Source organism: Cuculus canorus, chromosome 2 (genome assembly GCF_017976375.1).
Source record: "Cuculus canorus isolate bCucCan1 chromosome 2, bCucCan1.pri, whole genome shotgun sequence".
NCBI classification, from domain to species: domain Eukaryota; kingdom Metazoa; phylum Chordata; class Aves; order Cuculiformes; family Cuculidae; genus Cuculus; species Cuculus canorus.
In genome coordinates this window covers 35,737,675-35,757,268 of record NC_071402.1, presented here as the reverse complement: position 1 = coordinate 35,757,268, position 19,594 = coordinate 35,737,675, and the positions used below count along the sequence as shown (strand labels likewise).

The 19,594-nt window shown below is 46.1% G+C and overlaps 1 protein-coding gene across 1 annotated transcript; it reads right to left on the bottom strand.

Annotated features, from left to right (window-relative positions):
- Nucleotides 1–8,557: 8,557 nt before the first annotated feature.
- Nucleotides 8,558–18,790, bottom strand: PRDM14 (PR/SET domain 14). The gene is made up of 7 exons (XM_054059558.1): nt 18,558–18,790; nt 18,207–18,458; nt 17,223–17,592; nt 16,789–17,059; nt 15,173–15,375; nt 13,400–13,501; nt 8,558–11,159 (listed from the first exon to the last, which is right to left on the bottom strand). Exons 1-7 carry the CDS (start codon nt 18,788–18,790, stop codon nt 10,932–10,934), a joined length of 1,659 nt encoding a protein of 552 aa, XP_053915533.1. The 3' UTR covers nt 8,558–10,931.
- Between the last annotated feature and the right edge of the window lie 804 nt (nt 18,791–19,594).

Below are 19,594 nucleotides of genomic sequence, written 5' to 3'. Positions count from 1 at the left end.
AGACATAGGCAGCAGGACAAAGATAAGGGCCTGGCAGAGACTACTACAACAAAATGCTTAAGAGGGAAACTTTCCTTGCTTTGGACCTAGTCAAAGAAGAAATAGTAAACAGTGGTTACAAATGTGTTGATCTGCTGCTTATGACACAGATATAGAAGAGTTCATTTGCACTGTGGTGTTCCTCTACTGTTCTTCACCCTCTCCTCCCTGCCAACACATTGGGAAAAGCAATGTGTTTTAGGGCACACAAAGCAAAAACTGGTCCAAGCAACCTATAGAGCTAATGTATTGCAGCTCCCTTCCGGAACATGCATTGAGGCTCCTTCCCTTGGACAATGTACCATATTAGAAGAAAGAGGCAAAGCTGGCTGCAGGAAGTACATGTTCATGTCTCAGTTCTGTGTAGTACTTTTTGAGGTCCATTAACACAGATTTGGGCTCTACTTCTGGCATCGGCCTCTGCAGTGCAAGGAAAATAATTTAGCTGATTCATGGCTCTTTTTTTCCAATTGGAAAAATAAGAATTGCTATCCTTGCCTGTCTTGACAAAACCCTAACTATCTAAGGGTGAAAAGTGGGAACCGATATCACATTGGGACGTTAAAATATGGCTATTCTAGCTCTCTTACGTTTCTGACAGTGCACATCAGCCCTGGTCTCAGGGCTTGAGGGTCTTCTCAAGCTGAGAAGATCCTCTTTCACCAAAGAAATTTGTAACAGAGGGTCACCAAAATAGCTCCAACATCTCCCTCCATTGCAGGCTTCCACCTCGTCCTGGTTGCTGTAACAGGGTCCTGGAGAAGGTGGCAGTCAGAAGTCATCAAGAAAGAGGCTTGGAAGAGATCAGCCTGCACCAGAGCCTGCCCTACACAGCTGGGAACCAGAAGCACTGCCAAGACCAGTCCAGCTCAGCCAGAAACTGCAGGACTGGGGGCATTGTGCTGCAAAGGAGCCATTGTAGTGAAATCAATAGGCACGTTTTAGAATACCTTTACATGTCAATTCTAGTGTCACAACAGCGCAGGTCAAAGAGGGTTGACCCTCATAGCAGGTTAAACTCCTGAGGGTGGAGATAATCGCACAGCAGGAAGGGAGGAAAGTGCTGTGCCCACCCGGGCCAAGGAGCTTTCACACTCCCCACCGCCAGCTTTAGGCTACGGAGTCGGCCATTATCAGAGTCATTGTCATTATTATCTTTTAATCTGCTGCCTTGCATTCAGGCTCCTATCAGGAAAAGACCCAAGACCCTATTAGTGCAGGCAATAAGCCACGAGAAGGAAGGGCGGAAACCTGTTCCTAGATAAACTAAAGTTCCCGCTGGCCTACATTGCTATCAGCTTTGTTAATTCTGAAGTGACCATGTACTGGTAAATCAGATTTCACCACTCTTTCCCATCAACCAGCTAGACAAGTCTCCTACTAGAGGTTTGGTTGGGGTTTCCAAAGAACTATAAGCCTAAATAATAGAAAACCCCTTTATCTGGAGGAGAAGCTTCCATTGCAAATGCACAGTAGAGTTGTGAAAAGAGTGGTCAGAGAAGCCTGTTTATTTTACTGATATAAAAAGTGTTAGAAAAGCCATGAGTGTTCAACCAGTGGCCAGTCACAAAAGGCAATATCTGATAGGTTCTCATTTGTAATTTTAACTTAATTGAATACTTTACCAACAACAGCATGAAATACAAAAAGAACTAATGAATATACTCCACCCCCACCTCATCTGTTCTTTCAGAGAAAGGAAGTACTTGATCATCACAAAATCTTTTAAGATCTGAGTCAAAAAAAACAATTAATTTTTTATATATTCCTATCCGAGAGAATGGCAGTGGGTAGAAGCTTTCAATAATTCTACAGATGTTTAGGAAAAAAAAAAAAAAGAAATCTCTACATCAGTTACAGGGTTTTAAGTAAAGTAATCCAAACTCTTGAAATTGAGTGTGAAAAGCATAGTCTTTGAGGCAATGAATAGCACTGAAAGATCTTTTTACCTGAGCTGACTGCCTCAAGCTTTTGACACTTTTAAATGTCCTGTTTAGAAATGGAAAAATGGATTGAATTTGTAAAATCTTTACCCTTTTTCTCCAGCCATCCATTAATCCACTGAAGTGTGTAATTCTTTAATTTTCTTTCATTGCCAGCCCTGCAAGTGATGACAAAAAAAGAGCAGTGGACGCTCTGAAGTTGAAGTGAAGTAAGTTTAACTCTGTCCTCTTGCAGATGGGAAGGTGGTGGTGGTGCTGGTGCTAGAGGGCAGCCTCCCATCAGAATAGTCACAATGTGGGTTAATGTATACAGCAACATATAGTGCTCTTGAATCTCACAGAGGCACTGTCTGAGGAAGGGACCTGCCTAGAAGCAAGGAGAGGTGTACAATGACATTGTAATGGACTGTATATTCAGAAGGGTTGAGGAGAGGCAGAACTGTTGGTCTGGTCTTGTCACTGGCCATGCTGACCCCACCACAGAGCCCAGGCTCTCACCAGGACACCCAGCTGTGGTGGGACTCGACAGTATTGTGGCTACAGCACCTCAGAATAAAGTCCAGGAGGTTAAACTTCCAATGAGTTTCTAATGAGTGTAAAAGCTCCCCTTTGGCCTTGGGTGTTATAACTATTTATGAGGTTGACCTTTAATTACTCTCTCATGTAGAAATCTTTGCAAATATGTCTTTGAAAGCTTGACAAATATGGACCTACACAGCACAAATCAATACCAATATAGTAACACTACAAAGTAGAGCAGCTTCCACAAAAGCAGATGCTAATACGTAGTACTAGGAAAACTGCTTCAAATGACTTACCCCTCAGATGGGCATTGTCAGGTCTTTCATATTACAGGAGAGTCTGGGGAATGTTAAAAAAAATGCAAGTGAAGCCAAATATCAATGCAACGTAAAGACTGGAAAGGGTACGAACCACTATCCCACTGGGGCCCAAGGGAACCACGACTATTGGCAGCAGCAGAACTAAGAGTGGCTGCCATCTGCCATTGCTATAAAGTCGTCTGTTCATCCTCCATTCAGATGGGGCTACGAAATAAATAGATGATGTTGAGTACCTAGTTTGAAAGTCACGACATTTCTTGTAAAGGAGCTCTAGAAAATTACTTTCTTTTGCAACAATAATGCCATCCAAAGGAGTAATAAAACTAAAAATGAATAATAATTAATTATATATTCAGTTTACTTGAATATTAAATATTTGTTGATTTTCAAAAGGATATTTTTAATAGACGTTATACATATGCGTGGGTATACCTACATACACGTGAAAGCACATGTATGTGCATATACATGCATGAAATACAAAATAAAGTCGTGAATATTCTGTTAAGAATGGTGAATATGTCTGGAAAATACCTATGTTGTATAGCGAATGGAGTTATTGGTAACAGACATATGGTTATAGGAGGCAGAAGCACAGAGGAATTTCATAATCCAGAATAGTCCACTTTTATTTTAACCCATCTGGCTATTATTACAATGCAAGTTTAATACCTTGTGTCATAAATATTACAGAAATAGTGGTGTTGGATTTTTTCCCTATGGTAATGATTAAAAGCACAAAGTTGTATAAACACAATATGCATCATCTTTGACCCTTGCTATACTACATTATACAGAACTACCATTTGTTCTGACTTTATGAAATCCTGCTGCGAGGAAGATGAGTCCCAAAGACACAGACTGAAGAAAAAGTAAAGATAAAATTTAGAAAACTTTATAATAATTTTGATTTCCTTATTGCTGTTAGAAAAAGAAGTGATCTACCTACCATACAGCCATAATTACAGAAAAGTGCCATGGACCAATAAGTTACATGGATTTTGGGGCATGTTTTAAATGCTAGCTGTCACTTTTAGCTCTCCTTCTCTTCTGAATTTTCCCCACATTAAATGGTCTTCTCTTATTCAGCACAACTGTTCTCCTTTAGCCCTCCCATAGAACCTTTTTGTCACAACATCCCAGCCAAAACAGCTCCCATAAGACAAATCAATCAAAGCCATAAAAGGAGACTGTTTTTTGTCATGCCAGCTCCTACTGCTCATGCCTTACAGTTACAAAACCAATAGCAACAAAATTGGGTTAGATAGACCATCTGAATAGATCTGGACAGTTACTCTAACCAAAATCAACATACCTTTTTAATTCAGATGTGATAGCTATCCCTCCCACCCCACCTCCCCCAACACACACACACACACACAAATAAAAAGAAACAAGCTATGTTAACATGGTAGTAATGGTGTCATAATGGAGTAGAAACAAAAAAAATGAGCTTAAAATCCCCAAGTCCAGACACTCTCCACGAACTGAGTCAACATCAGAGTGTTTTTCTTGGAGGCTGCCTCCCTGCCTGCAGATCTGGCACATGAGTTCTCCTGTGGATGGAAGGAAACCCCTCAAAATAAACTAGCTGAAAGTCTTCCTCTGCTCCTTATTTCTCAAACCTCTGAAATATTAGGCTGAGCGCACTCTTGGGAAGAGGTCCCCCTTTTGCGGAGCACAGGTGAAAATTCCACATGCTTTTGTAAATAACCGAATTTATCTTTTCCAGGAATTTTCCCTTTTGCTGAAGTTTTTTCATGTTGAGTTTTGTGTGTACTAGAGTAACTCTGTGTGGGATCCCTCTATTTCTAAGGGAAGAAGGTTTAGAAAAAGAGGAAGGAGTTAAATAGAAGGCTACTGTGATAAAGTAGAGTGATAAATATCATAATACCTGTGCAAGGTTTCGTGCCACCCTTGACCGGAGGTCCATCAAAGTTGAGAGGAAGATTCATTCTGACTAGTAAAGGTCTGGATCACCCTCATTATACTGTGTGGAGCAAAGACACCCATCAGAGGCCTATCTCAGCTCCTCTGGCTTCAGAGTCACGGTGTGAAGCTTTCTTCTACTGCCAGCACAGGGAAGGAAGCCTTAGAGAAGGCAGCTCTGGACACACAGGAAAGCAAGATCCAAACATTGCTGCCCTGCAGGGCAGGATGTCTCTCTTTCAGCACTACACATGGCTTATGGAAGGGAAAGCACTCAGCCCCACAAGCATCCTTCAGCGCTGCCATCTCCAGTGCTTGCTGTTCCTGTCTTGCCTGTCCCCAGTTAGCAGCAAGAGCAAGACGTTGCCAGCCTGTGTTCCCGCTTGCTGCATCCTGATGTATATTGGTGGGAAATAGCCACACATCAGGCTGTGGGGAGGTTCAGGAAAGTGAACGTACTTGGATTCTCCTTCTGTTGTTTCCTTGGGGTTTTCACATCCCTGGGGATTTAAAAAAAAAAAAAAAAAAAAAAGAAGAAAGAAAAAACTCCACTTTTCATTAAAAGAGTCGTTTGAGTCTGTTGGTGAAACTGATACTGCAGAAATATATGTTCCTGTGTGCTCCCTTCCTGCTCCGTAATGGCTCTTGCATTAGGGACTGGGGAGGGGGTTGTGTGATGTTGTCCATTTACTTTAGTAAAGATTGCTATTGAATTAAACCTTTAATGGGGCGTTTATACTCCCACTCAGCTAAGAGCTCTGGAGCTTGTGGCAGAATAGTATTTCCCTCCACCTTGACAGCAATTAGAGAATCAATGCAGGTAATCCCTCAGCTGGCCTGTCAGCACCCACTGGCTGTGGGGCTGCCCTGGCCACTGCGGTGGGGTCACTTGTGGGAAAGCGAGACTTTCCAGGGAGTAGTCTGCCACCACATCCCCACCGCGCTGGGTCAGCATCTTCCAAATCACACAGAGCCTTGTAGCCCCAATTTTGCTCGGATTAAGCCAAAGGATGGACTCAACCATTTCTCCCTAGGGAGGAGGAGCTTTACAGCTTGATTTCACTTCAGGAATCATCTGTGAATTGCATTTTCTGACCAGTGTAACCCAAGAATTCACCCTTCCCCTTCCTTGACAGAAGATGTTTTCTCTGCTATTGCATTTCTTTTAACGATCAAGGTGTCTGTTACTGAATCTGTTTAAGTCTCTGCAGTGAAAGGGGGAGAAACTTCATATCTTACATGAGAAAATCTCACTGATACTTTAAAGACTGATAATAGTTTGCAGGCCTGTGTATCTTTCTCACACTGAGGCATGGAACAGTCCTCTCTCTACACTACTAAACTGCTGAGCTACCTAAAGGTTAGTCCTGTGGATTTAAGCCTGGTTTGCTGCTGCTGCAGTGTAGCTAAGATGAGGTTTCCAGTATAGTTCCCGCAGCAAGAACTGCTTCAGAGTCACCATCCAGGGATGGAGATGGAGTAAAGCAACCAAGATCCCACTGTAGAGGTGCTGTGATACTCTCTGCTGATGCTTCCCCATAACCCCAGCTGCCAACACCCAAGCTTAGGCACCTTGGAGGAACTTGCTTTTCAGGAAAGAGCAAGCCTTATTGAAGTCAAACGCCCTCAAAACACAGTTGCTGGTCTGAGTCTCCATACATCACTTGTGTGCCCAAGGCCCTGCAGTATGTGCAGCCAGAAGGGAAAAGGTGCAAGGATGTGAGGAGAGGAGGGGGAATGAAGGTGATGGTGACTTGTGTCTGTAGCAGTTATACAAACCCCAGTCATTGCTGCAGAGGCACGCAGGAGACTGGAGACCTCATGAAATGGCTTTCTGAAGGAAGGGACAGCCAGTCAGGGCTCTTCTGGCAAACGGTCTTGCATTTAACGGACAGTTTGGCACTGATCAATATTTGTGGCATTATCTTCAATTCACTAAGCTCCTTCCTGCTTTTTTCCTTCCCTCGGTGGTTAACCACCTCCCGCTCCCCTGAGCCCCCTGGGGAGCACAGCCGGACCGGGGATGGAGAGGCAGGGGGATGGGGTCCAGGCATTTGAAGAGCAGGGAGATTCAGGGAGATGCCGGAGGCAGCAGATGTCGGTGGCCAGGCCTTTTGTTCCCTGCACTCCCCAGCCTGAGCTCTGGGACCACCTTTTTGTTTTTGTCTCGCTGTTGTCATTCACCAAGGGGGGGCTTTTCAGGAGTTATCCTCACACACTCTCATCTCTCTCCCCACTGTCCCAACAAAACCACCGAGATTGCTCTCATCCTCTGGTTTCTATTTAGGTCACTTTCCATTTAACACTTAAAAACCCCTGACACAGTTAATGCAAAGGATTTAAAATCAGCTAGTGTCTTACACAGCCAATTACTCATTACTCGAGTTGCTGCTCTCCTTGGCAGGACGATTTTTAACCCCAGTTAGGAGAAAGAAGAGACAGGGTGCACATCATGTACAGTGTGTTCTCCTTTGCCTTGGCTTGGGGAGTGCACTGAGAATGACCATCCAGCCAGGAAAGCCATGCTGCAGCCACCACTAAAGCAGAACTGAGTGAGAGATTTGGGTGCCAATTGCACATAGCGTATTACTTTAGTTACTGTCATGGAAAATACTGCTTCTGTCCCATATTTGATGATGCCAAGGAGTGGGAGAGTTGGATCTAATACAGCACACAAAGCCACAGTTGGTCCCTAAAAGTTTCAGGTGTGTCCTGCTTTCTGCAGCCTTGGCTCAGAAGTGACTACCAGGAGCATAGAGTATTTTGGTTTCTGCTCAGGCGGGACCCAGCAGCTGGGGCTTCTCAGCGAAAGCATTGAGCCTTTACAGTTGGCTTGGTCACAGATTTTCTCCCTTCAATTGAATTTAACAGTGCAGCCTCCATGCAGGTGGCTTTCTGTGCCATGCAGTCATCGTGGGAACCTGCCACGTGAAAAAAGCATGCGCCTCCCTCTTCCTTGTTACCTGTGTGTACAAATATCTGAAACCCCACGTTGCTGGCCAGAGGTGCTTGTTCACTTGGCTGCTAGCAGTGTGGCCACAGAAAGTACAAGCAATCATGAAAATTCCCAGGGAAGGAAACATCAACACATGTGCACTGCATAACATACAACGGTATTACCTATTCTAAATCTAATCTCTCAAAACCCTGTCCAGCAAGGACAGCAATGTTTGCACTGACACTACTGAATCTTCCTTGCAGGAGACTAAAATCTGCCTCAGCTTGCCTGCCTTCCTGCTCCCTGCTGCTTTATTTCTCCCCATCCTGCCGTGAAGTGTGCTGCTGGCCAAATGCCACCTCCACTGCCCCCTGCGTCCCAACACAGCTGGAACTCCCTATTCATAGGATAGAGAAGACTATGTTACAGGGTGGGTAAATGCCTTTTTTAATGCTCAATCTGAATCCATCATCTTGCTTGGAAGTAGGAGTGAACTCAATCCAGAACTGAATGGCCTCAGTTTCCATGAGCTATTGGGACATTTTAGAGACAAATCCATCAAGATACTAAGTGCCTTTGACTTCTAATGCAGTCAGCTGCTATCCAGCAGGACAAGGACTACAATTCTCTGTAAGACAGTTTGACTCTACAATGACTTACAAATAACACCTTTCATCCATGTATTAGCACCACAAATACGCAACACCAATGCAGTGGGCAGAAAAAAAACAGATAGCCCATTAATGTACACTGCAGTTTGCAATAATTTATTTTCATCCTTCATACAAATCTCATTGTAATAGTCTCAATTATCATCCAAATTTACATATATACCGGTTTCATGTGCAAGAGAGCCAATATTCCATTCACAAGTACAACAAAATAAAAAAATCTTCACATACTCATTTTATTACAGACAACTCGTCACACAACACTGTAGAAGAGTGCAATATTTTAATAAAAGATATTTGGGGGTTTGAGGGGAAGAAAACGCACACAGCTAAAAGCACTAGAAAAGATGCATCACTTAAATAACCCTCATTCACAAGAAACAAAGAGATGACCTGCATGGGAGGCCAACTATGCATGTCATACCACCTTTAAGCCATTTCTGGTCATAACATTTCATAAGTAGGTAGTTGACAGTTTCAAACCTTGAGTTTTTTATGGGACTGAACCAGCAAAGCCTTCACACACACAATTCACATTTCTGTTGGTTCTGCATGCTTGGGGAAAAAACACTTCCACACAGGCAGGCTGTAGTATTTTAAATTAAAATATATATTTTTACAATGAAAACAATTTAATGTGCCATAAACCATATAAAATTAGTGCAAATCAATACAGATGTTTACAGATATAGTACCTGTGTTATATAACTAAATGCGCCGGTAACATTTTTCTTGTTTAACACTGAATTTAAAGGGATCATTAAGTTTTGCACCAAATAAAAGTGTTTATTTCTGATATTTAAGTGAAAAGTGACCTTGATAATCCTGCATGCTCCGGGATATTTAGACAACCTCATCATCCCAGTAATATCAAATAATCTGCGTTAATTGGCCAGGTCCAGCAAGGGCTTCTGTTGTCCTTCCTGGATCTAACAGCCCCACCAACAAGGAACCCCTCTCAATTGCACACCCCTGCCCATCGTGCTGATCACTCAGTGATAAGAGGCTTTTGCACTGGTTACAACACTGCCTAAACTCAGTGATCCTTTAGTACAATTTTTTTTGCTAAGCCTCCATCAAGCTGAGATTTCACATTGCCAGGGCTTGCTGCTCATGAAGGATTTTTCATGATTTTGAAAATACTATCTAAAAACCCAGGTCTAACCACCTAGGATTTTATGCTGAAATTTAAGACAAGTTTTGATCTGGGCCAAAGTTAGTTGATATGAAAGGATAGAATGTCTGACTTGTCATTGTCCTTCTCCAGGTCAGAGTGCAAAAGAAACAAAACCAGAGCTCTGCAGAAAACGATCATAGAGTGATTACATTGCCTCATCCGTACCTAAATGAGCAGCTGTTTCTATAGAAAAAAACCCCAATACTAGCGTTTTTATGAGCTAATACTTCTGTTTTGCTCAAAAGAAAACAACAGAAAACCTGCACAAATCACCCCTGACTTGCCTGCAGTGTCAGTGAGAAATGGAAGGTTAAACCCTCCAGCCCTCCCATGGAGGCAAAGGGATTACTACAGGCTGGGAAAGGAATTTCATGTGCAGACTTTATGGGATAAGAAGTCCTAGCAACACCTATCCTACAGTTTAAATATCAAATTTAGGATAGGGGAAGGGAGTTTAAAGCCAGGGGACTAAGTAGAAAACCCCAACCTTTGCGTCAGGAATTATTGCTAAAGCCCACCTGGCCCAGATGAGAGACAGAGTTCAGGGAAATTAGTGATGGGATCATACCTGCTCCTGGCCTGTGCTGATCCCACAGTGCAACAAACGCCTCTATGAGGCCACCTGACTTTGACCTACCTGAGAGCTCATTGGTGCTTGGGAACATCTTCATGTTTGGCCCTTAAACTGAGAGGACAGAGCCTGAAGTTAATTCATCACACTCTACTACATCCCTGGGCTCACCAGGGGCCAGTGTCCTCTGGAAGACTTGTCCTCAGTGCCCTGGAGCTCCCTGTGTTGCGGAAGCTGAAAGAAAATTAAATACCCCTAATGCTAGTCCAGCAGTCAGTATCTCTGAGGCAGTTCAGATTCGAATAAGAGGGTCATGAAAAGCCTTGGCATTAAGTGGAAGTAGACTTCATGCCTGGTCATGCACCCAAACAAAACAAACAGGTTAAATAGCTTTGAGAAATACACTTGGTAAAAAATGCATCTCAAACAAGCTTTTGTATGTACTGCACCAGGCAGTCCATAACATTGGTGCATTAGAGACATGGAAACATTCCTCACAGTGATATTTGTGCACAAAAGGTTCATGGGAGGTGAATTTCTCTCCTGCCTGTGTTTCCCACTTGTGGAAATTGGGATAGGGGAGGAGACAAAAAGAAAGATGGGGTGGGTAGCACATGTCAGATTTCACCCCAGTGTGCAACAGGGTAACCCCAGGCAAGAAACTCCTGTTCCCAGCACTCAGAAACATATGCAGGGCCCACACACCAGATATACATAAGAGTCATTGCTAGGGTAAATGTAACCTCCTGGAACAGAACAACACATGAACTCATGCATAGTCCAATACACACGGCTCCAGGATTCATTCATGAGGCTCTTGACTAATGAGTGGCATGAATCTTCATGTGGAAGTGGTAATGCTCCTGCTCTGGGAAGTGCTGGCCACACACTGAGCAAGTGCAGCCCTTCTCCTTGCTGTGCGTGCGGCGCACGTGACTGTCGTGAGCTGCATGCGAGGCGAAGGCTTTGCCGCAGTGCTCGCACTTGAAGGGCTTCTCCCCTGAGTGCTGGCGGATGTGAGTGCGCAGGATGCTGGACGCTGTGAATGCCTGAAAGGGCAGAGAAGAGAAAGGGAGCAGGAGCTGAGAGTAATCTATTTTCAGATATAATCCCCAAGTCCAGCTAACCCAGACACTATAAGAAGCACTGTACCTCAAAAATAAGTCTTTTAATTATTTCGCATCCTCAGATAGCTGGAAAAAAAACCTCAAAGCCTGCCAGCAACAAGGAACCAGAAACCCAACAACCATTGCACTCAGCTACACAGCTATGGATGAGTCCATGGAGTTAGATTAAGCTCGGGGAAATATCCCATGCTTTCACTACTTTTTCTTTTCCAGAGGGAGACACTTATAGGCCCATCACTATTTTCAGACTATTTTCCTCTTCAGTACAGTTATGTTGCTGAAATGTCACAAGTAAGTCTTCACAGTAAAGAACAATTCTCAGAGACTTTTTCACCAGGAACCTTAGAGCACAAACAGATTTAACACCCTTGTAGGAAGTCCCTGGAGATGTTTATCAACAGGGCCAAAGTGCGTTTGAGGGCCAGAATGGTGATCTGGACCCACCACTTTTCCTTTAATCTCACAATGTCACCCAGATAGCGAGCAAAGTGGCAAAGAAAGCAAAGATGCCCTGAAGCACAGCAGGGCAGAAGAGACAAAGCGAAAATTGTGACTCAGTAGGAGGAGCAGGTGAGAATGCTTTAAAAATGGCTCCTGGTTTCCTAGCCGGAGAAATGATGTCTATGACCTAGGATAGCTGCATCCTGCAGTCTGAGGACTAATGGATTGATCTGGCCTGATCTGCAGTGATCCTACCAGAACGGCTGGGGGCTGATTCTCTCCCTTTTTGTATTTGGATGATTAAAGTATTGTGTTTCATCCTAAACTTTGTCTACAAGTGTTTGGGGCATGTAGGAGAGAAAAAAATATAGTAACTAAAACCAACTTCTTCTAGGGTTCTTTACTACAGGACACTTCAGCTTCATGTTAGTCCAGACAGCCATAAACCAAACATCTTTCTCTACAAAATCATGAGCACCTTATTACCTTATTATCATGAGCTGATAGTGCTTCTGCATTGCATGAACACACCATAGCACCTGCAGCCCTACTGATATTTATCCATAAGCAGCCTGTATATCCAGCCTTCACCTGCTGGGAGAGCAGTCATGGCTCTCCCAGGGAGAGCTCACCTGAATCTTTTGTCTGTGAAGAGTAGTAACAGCTGAGCATTATCTTTAATCAGTGCTAAATGGCTTTATTTATGTTCTTATTGAAATGAAACCTCCATGCCCAGTTGCACATCAATTGCCCTGTTACTTCAAGGTAAGCATGCATGAAGTCATATTGTTCTGGTTTAGTTCATGGGCCAAGTGTTTCAACCGCATTCCAGAAGTGGTGTCAGGAAGATCAAAATCTGTTTATCTGATGAAGAAGGGGAATATTGGATCTAGCTGAATGCCTTGGATGGTATTTGAAATTCTCTCAAGCTTTCCTAGACCTTATCCCTGCAAAAGCTCTCCAAGCTGAGACAAAACACAAATTCCACATCAGATGGAGTGTAGAAGCCCAAAGATCAGACATCATTTGCCTTGTCACTTCAACTTGTAGCTGTATTCAGGATACATACTTATGTGGATACTAACTCAAATAGAAGACATTTTCTTTAAAGAAAATGGAAAAGAAACAAAGATATTGAAAAGAAAGTGGAGCATGGAAAGAGTCACCCACAGCCCCCCAAGGTGCGGTGTTGAATTAGAGAATGGAGTCAGGTATAGCTTAAAGCTTGTTTGACATAGCTAGGCCACTCAGCCTAAGTATAGGTTTTTGCTTTGTGACCCGAGTTAGCAAATACTATCGAGTTTTTACTTGGTAATACAATCCAGCAACTTAGGGGCCTACCCCTCTGCAGGGGTATGATATGTACTAAGACAGTTGCCTTTGGACACATATGCATCGCTATCTAGGAAACCACAAAACTAGTTATATTAGACACAATAGGGAACTAAAGTTATGTAACCCAACTGCTTGCTTATCGGGATTAACCACAGGATGTATGGAGTGTTTGATAAAATCCCTATATAAACTGACTGAAATTTCACCGTGGCAGAGGTGCATTTTGTAGGGTGCAGACCCTATGCTCTCTTCACTAGAAAAAATAAAGGTGCCTTGGCTTAGAGATCATCTGTAAGTCGATTCCTTTGAATCAGTGGGATGCTGAGCAGAGAAGGACAGACGGAAGTGTGAGTTGGGGTGCAGGTGCAAGCCAGGCTTTGCCTTACCTTGTTGCAGTAGACACATTTATATGGACGCTCCCCAGAGTGAACCCTCATGTGTTTGTTCAGGCTGGAGGATTGAGAAAAGCTCTTCCCACACACTGAGCACTAGGGAGAAAAAAAAAGGGGTGGATGAAGTTGAAAGGAAGCACTTGACAGCATAGCTGAAAATAAAACTTAGGTAGGTGGATGATATGTCCCTGTACTTTCCTACATGTATATGTATAAATGTACCTATATACATCTATTTAAGTAGTCGTACATAAAAACACAGCAGTGATTTATGTTGCAACAATTTGAAACAATCAGAATTCTAATCTGACTTAAAGAAAGATTTTTGTTTTAAGTAAATCATACAAAACTTCAAAGCTTTTTTTTGTGTGGTAAAAATTTTATTACAAATCACCCTTCTTCAGAACATAAAAAAATACTGACTTTCAGTAATCAAAACCTGAAAATCTGCAAAATCTTCATGTTTTCTTTAAAATGCAAATCAAGCTCGAGTTGCCATTTTGAATTTTTTGCTTTTAAAAAAAAAACAACTAAGGGGAACTTTTACAATAACCATTTTCCAAAATATGGTGAGTCAGTTACACTGTAACTGGGCTACAACTGTATCTGCTAAAGTGCCTCTCCTCTCTTAGAGGAGTGGAACAAACAGCACTTCATACTCCCACCCGAGGAGCTGCGTGTGCTCTGCAGCTGGCAGCAATGCAACAAAACCCAGTTCAGAAGGGGCTGAAGTGATGTGAGAGATTTACACTGGTGCAGGACAATTTGCATGAGCCCCAAAATAATTTTTGTCCTCCAATTATTTGAAAAAAATTATCTTTCCCAACTCCAAAATAAACTAAACCATCACTGATCTTGAAAGAATATTTTTTTTACTGACATGTTTTCCAACTTAGCTTTTTGAGTTGATTTGTTTGCATATAAATACAATATATCCAGAATAAGTTTATCTTTCTGCTTTTCTAAACCTTTTGTTTTGAATGCATTTGAAAAATGAAAGGGGAAGAATTAGAGGGTATTTCAAACTTCATATAATAATTGTATTTTACATGTTACCAGATCAATGTGATATGCTGTCATTGGAATATTGTTGATATAGTTATAAACGCTTTTCCTGAAAAATTCACGTTATTGCAGGACTGTCTATAAAACAAGTATTTTGGAGAATTTTCAGGACCGATAAACAGTGGAACTTGCCCTTTGCAAAAGTCTGATTTTCTGCTCCCAGTGCTCCTGGAGAAAATCTGTGCTATAGAGGTGTTTGGAGATGAAACAATTACCTCAGCAAGGATTTGCTTCCATCAGTTCAAAATCTGCTCCACGTTGAATGTAAGAATTAAAACTGTTGTACCCAATGGACACAGATGTCTGTCAGTTCTCACACCGAAGAGGGTGTGAGGGACATGAGACATCGTCTCTCCTGATCATGGACAAGTGGAGCACCATTAAATACAATTTAGCCCCACACTGTGTAAGGAAAGTAGCAAACCCCACACGCAGACATCCAAAAAGTCCCCTAGAAATAGTTTCTTTTCGAATGCTCAGTGAGACTGTGAGGTTTATTTTCCCAATATAAATCCAGTAAATTTTTTCAACTAAGCTCTGCTGCAAAAAGCATGCTCTTTCTGTATAGGCAGTGGTCCCACCAGGAAACTGTAAGAGGAGGAAAATCAGCATCGTAACTCAGAAAAGCAAAGAAGACGACTCTTTTAAGCTCCCACCCCCGCAAGAGCCAGTAAGTGCGGAGAGACCCAGGAGCGGGCTCACCTTGTGAGGTCTGTGCTTTTCGTGAACGTGAAGAATATGGATCCTCAGCCTGTCTCTTTTTTCAAAGGATCGGTTACAAAGGTGACACGGGAATTTGCGGTCCCCCTGGTCCACGCAGCGAGTGTACTTGAGGTGCTTGTCCCGGTAGTACTTGTAGGCAAACACTTTGCCGCAGCGCTCGCACTTAAAGCTCTCCCCGGCTTCTGTACAGCAGAAGGGAAAGTGCCACCTCTCTGTTACACCACAGCAAAAGGGGTTCATTTCAAATCTGCTTCCTCGTCAGAGCTGGTGTCCAGCTGGGAATTAAAAGTCTCCGGGAGAGCAATAACAGTAAATAGATTCTGGCAATGTAATTAACAAAATACACGTCGGATGTCCTAAGCATACGCACGGCTCCGCTTGCCTTTCTAACGGAGGGGAACAAACTGGAGTCCACAGCCTGATAAAATTATTTGGTTTGGCTACTGACTTCAGCAAAAGCAGGATTTCGTCCTCGTATCCCCACACATAGGGAGCGAATGTGAAAAAAACAAAGCAGAGTTCCACGCAAAGCCGTGTACCCATAAGGAAACATTGCCAGGTATTTGTTATCAATATTGTCCGTAAATTTTGCCTCCCCTCCCAAAAATAAAAAATAAATTTGCACATCTTCACTATAGTTTTCAAGATACTATCAACAAGAACACGTTTATTTGGTTTTCTTTTGTTTCTTTTTTAAACTGCTCTTAACGGCTGAATTTAGGAAAAACACAGGACTTTTTAAAAAACATTTACACACCCTTTTCTGCCGTTAATAAAAGTAACTCCGGCTTAAGCTTTAAAATGAAATGAACAATTTACCAACTAGCTGAACCAGGCACCTTAAAACAGTAGCTACAAATATTTCCATGCCAAATTTCTGTGCTAATTTGCCAAACAGTTCACTCCCTCGGTGCTGCACCAAGCCGACCCATCCCTCACCCGCTCCAGTTTCCCCTACACTGGCAACAATGTGTAGGTTTAGCTTATAAGAACGTCACATTTCCTGCACATTATAAGCAGAACCATTCCCAGAGTAAGGGCATTTGGCATTTCTTCTACAGGCATTATCAGATGGGAACGACTCCAGCCTTCTCTTTTTACGGAGATTGCCGACTGCACGAAAAATATTCAGTCAGGAGTGCGCGAACGTAAGATAAAACAGGACTAAAACAGGAATGTCCCCCCAAAAGCCCCTCTCCTCCCAAAACAGGACCCCCTTTCGAACAACGGCGCTGCGGAGCCGAGGCAAGCTCGGTTCAGCACCACCAGATGTTTTACAATCCTCAGATGAACGATTTTTAACTCGCCGAGGAAACGCGACCCAGGAGCAATGCCCTCTGCAGAGGGGATGCTGATGTTTTGGGGTGCTGCAGGTGAAGTTCGGGTGGTGGGGGGTGGCTCCGGGGCCCCCCCACCCTACAGCCCCCCAACTATGGGCTCACGCAGGGACTAGGAAGCTTTCAAAGTAAAACACATCTGGATAAAGGTGATGACCGAGTTCCTTCACCTCCCTTAACAGGAATCTAATCCCGGCCAGGCACAGGTCCACGGGAATAAGGGACAGCGCCCCTCGAGGGATTGCTTGGCAGGCTCACCTTCGGGATGCTGCGGGGGTCTCTTCCCCTCCGGCATGCCCTTCAGGCTGATGGGGATGCCCAGGAACTGCACGTAGCAGTCTCCATACCACACCAGCAGCTCCTGTTTCGACAAGATTTCCTTGCAGGTCTCGTAGAAGATTTGCCCCTCGCACTGGATAGCCGTCAGATTCTGCTCCTCAGGGAACCTGGCGCAGTTCACCAGGGACATCCAGTTGCCAGAGGCGCCCTTCCCGTCTATGAAGTGGCTCAGGCGTCCGTATTCAAAGATCTGGAGAGAAGAGAGAACTGGATCAGCTTGGACCGACCTGTCCCGGTCGCACCCATCCCACCACCCGCAGCGGACCGAGCCTCTCTTGCAGGCTACGGGAGAGGGGCGGCCGAAAGCCCTGCCCTGGCCCCGTTTAGGGGAAATCCGGCTCTGCCTTCACTACCTCCCACATCAGCGAGTTGTCGTCGTAAGTCTTGATCTCGGTGGTGTTGACCACTTTGCCTTGGAAAGGACCGAAGCGGACTCCTTTGGGGATGGGATCCGTGCAGAAGACTCCGAGCTGAGACACGTCCCCGTACGCCACTCGCAGCACCGTGAGCCCTGTAGGGGACAGGGCGGGCTGAGAGCCGAGTGGGGCTCGGGCGCGGCGGGGGGCGCAGGCAGAGTGGGGTCCGTACCTTCGGGCAGCTGCAGGGAGTCCCTGTCGAGCAGCGGGGCCGAGGACGAGTCCGCAGCACCTGCAGAAGAGGGAGCCTTTCTTCAGCCCGGCATCGGCCGCAGCCCGAGATACCCCCAGCTCTTCCCCGTGTGGGCTCGTGTGACACCGAAAACGCAGGAAAATAAAGCTCTCTAGGAGTCGTTTTTCAGTTTTAGAAAAGAGCATCCCTTACCGGGCCTGGGCAACATGAGGGAGTGATCTCCATCAATCACGTGCAACGAGACAAGAGCATTTCCCGCTTACAGGCATAAGTTTTCCCAGAAATCTTATGCATATACTATTATTTTTCCAAGGACTAATTTTAATGTTATTATGAACTTTACACTAGTCAAAACTCTGGCTCATATAGAGCCCGCTCCACTCTCTGCCTGACCTTCGTTTGAGAGAGAGAAAGGCTTTAAACAAGTGGTTAAAGAAGAAGAGACATCGGTTCACGCAAGACGTTATCATCTTCAAAGAATTAAGAGTATCTGGAAAAACACTGCTTGGAAGAAAACACACTATCAGAGCGACATTCCGTCTACCTTTCAAAAAAATGCAGTTATTTTGATGAAACTTATCTCTACTTATACAAAAAATATTACACTTTTTGTAATGGTAACTACTTCTCTCACCGCGTAAGGCAAGAAAACCGCGGGAAAAGGAAGCCCGACGTGCCCCCGGCGTTGTCCGTGAGCCTCGGCTGCCGAGGCACCGCCTGCTCAACACCCAGGACCGACCCCAAAGCCCACCTCCTTTCTGCCCGGAGCCCCTCCGGCCCGGAGCCCCTTACCCGGGCTGGCGGGGGGCAGCCGGAGCCCCGAGATGGCGTGCAGGCTGCCGGGCTCCTGGCTGCTCCGCAGCGCTCCGTACAGCACGGCGTTGAGCTCCTCCTCGGTGAAGCGGTACCTGTAGCTCTGCCCCGCGGCCCCGGGGCTGCGCGGGGGGCTCGGGCAGGGCGGCGGGGGCGAGCCCGGGGCGCCCGTCCCACGGAGAGAGCCCTCCCGGGGGAGGAAGGGGACCGGCGGCTTGGCGTAGAGGGGCAGGGGGAGCCGGGAGAAGGGCTCGGCGGGCAGCGAGGGCGGCTGGCTCAGGAAAGCGGGGACCCTGCCGAAGCTGAGGGAAGGCAGAGAAGGGGAGGCGGGGACCAGCCCGCCCAGGGATTTCAGGGGCTGGAAGAAGTCGGGGGCCGCCTCGAAGTATTGGGCGGGAGGGAGGAAAGCGGGGTAGTAGGCAGCCAGGCTGGCCGGGCGCATCCCCACGGTGTCTCCGCCGTCCCCGGGGACCGACTCGCCGGCAAGGGCCAGCGCCATGCCGGGATGGGACGGGAAGGGGGGGAGGAAGATGATGGGAAGGGAGGAAGATGATGGAAAGGAAGGGCGAAGATGATGGGAAGCGGAGGGTGGAAGGTGATAGGAAGGGAGGGAGGAAGACGATGGGAAGCGGAGGGGCAGAGACTCGGGTGCCGCCGGCAGAGTGGGAGGATGGAGGGTGGTAGATGCGGGGTTGGAGGTGCCGATGCCGCCTGTCGCTGCCCTTCGCCGCCCGGCGCCGTCGGGGTGAGCAGAGGGGCCGCCCCCGCCCCCCGCGGCTATATGGGCCCGGGGAGGGGAGGGGGTGACCCGCCCTGGGGGTCGCGCAGCCCCGGGGGCGGGCGAGGGCTCTGCCCCGACGGGCGCCACTGCCCCGGGGCGGAGCCGCCGCCCCTCCCGAGCCGCCCCTCGGCACGTCGGGGCCGGCGATGTCGCAGGGAGGTGGCAGCCGCTCGGACCCCCCGGCGAACCCATCTCCGCCTCCCTCCGCCTCTCCGAGCCCAGACCGACGTGTCCGGGTGGGCTCTGCCTCTCCCAGAGCCCGGGGGTGGGAGCGATGCCTCCACGGCCGCGCACCTACCGCAGCAGCTGAGCGCCCTGCCTGCTCCGGGCAGGACCCACGGCCCCCGCGGAGCTTCTCGGGTGCTGCAGGTGTGGGGTTTGCACACGGAAAGCCAAAATCCACCTCCCGAGCCCCAGTGGCCCGAACACGCAGCTTTACACCCTGTGCCGCTGCGGGGGTCACGGGTAGCGCTGATTTGCTTCAGCCCGGCAGGACACTGGGCTCCTCCTGGGAGTTTTCAG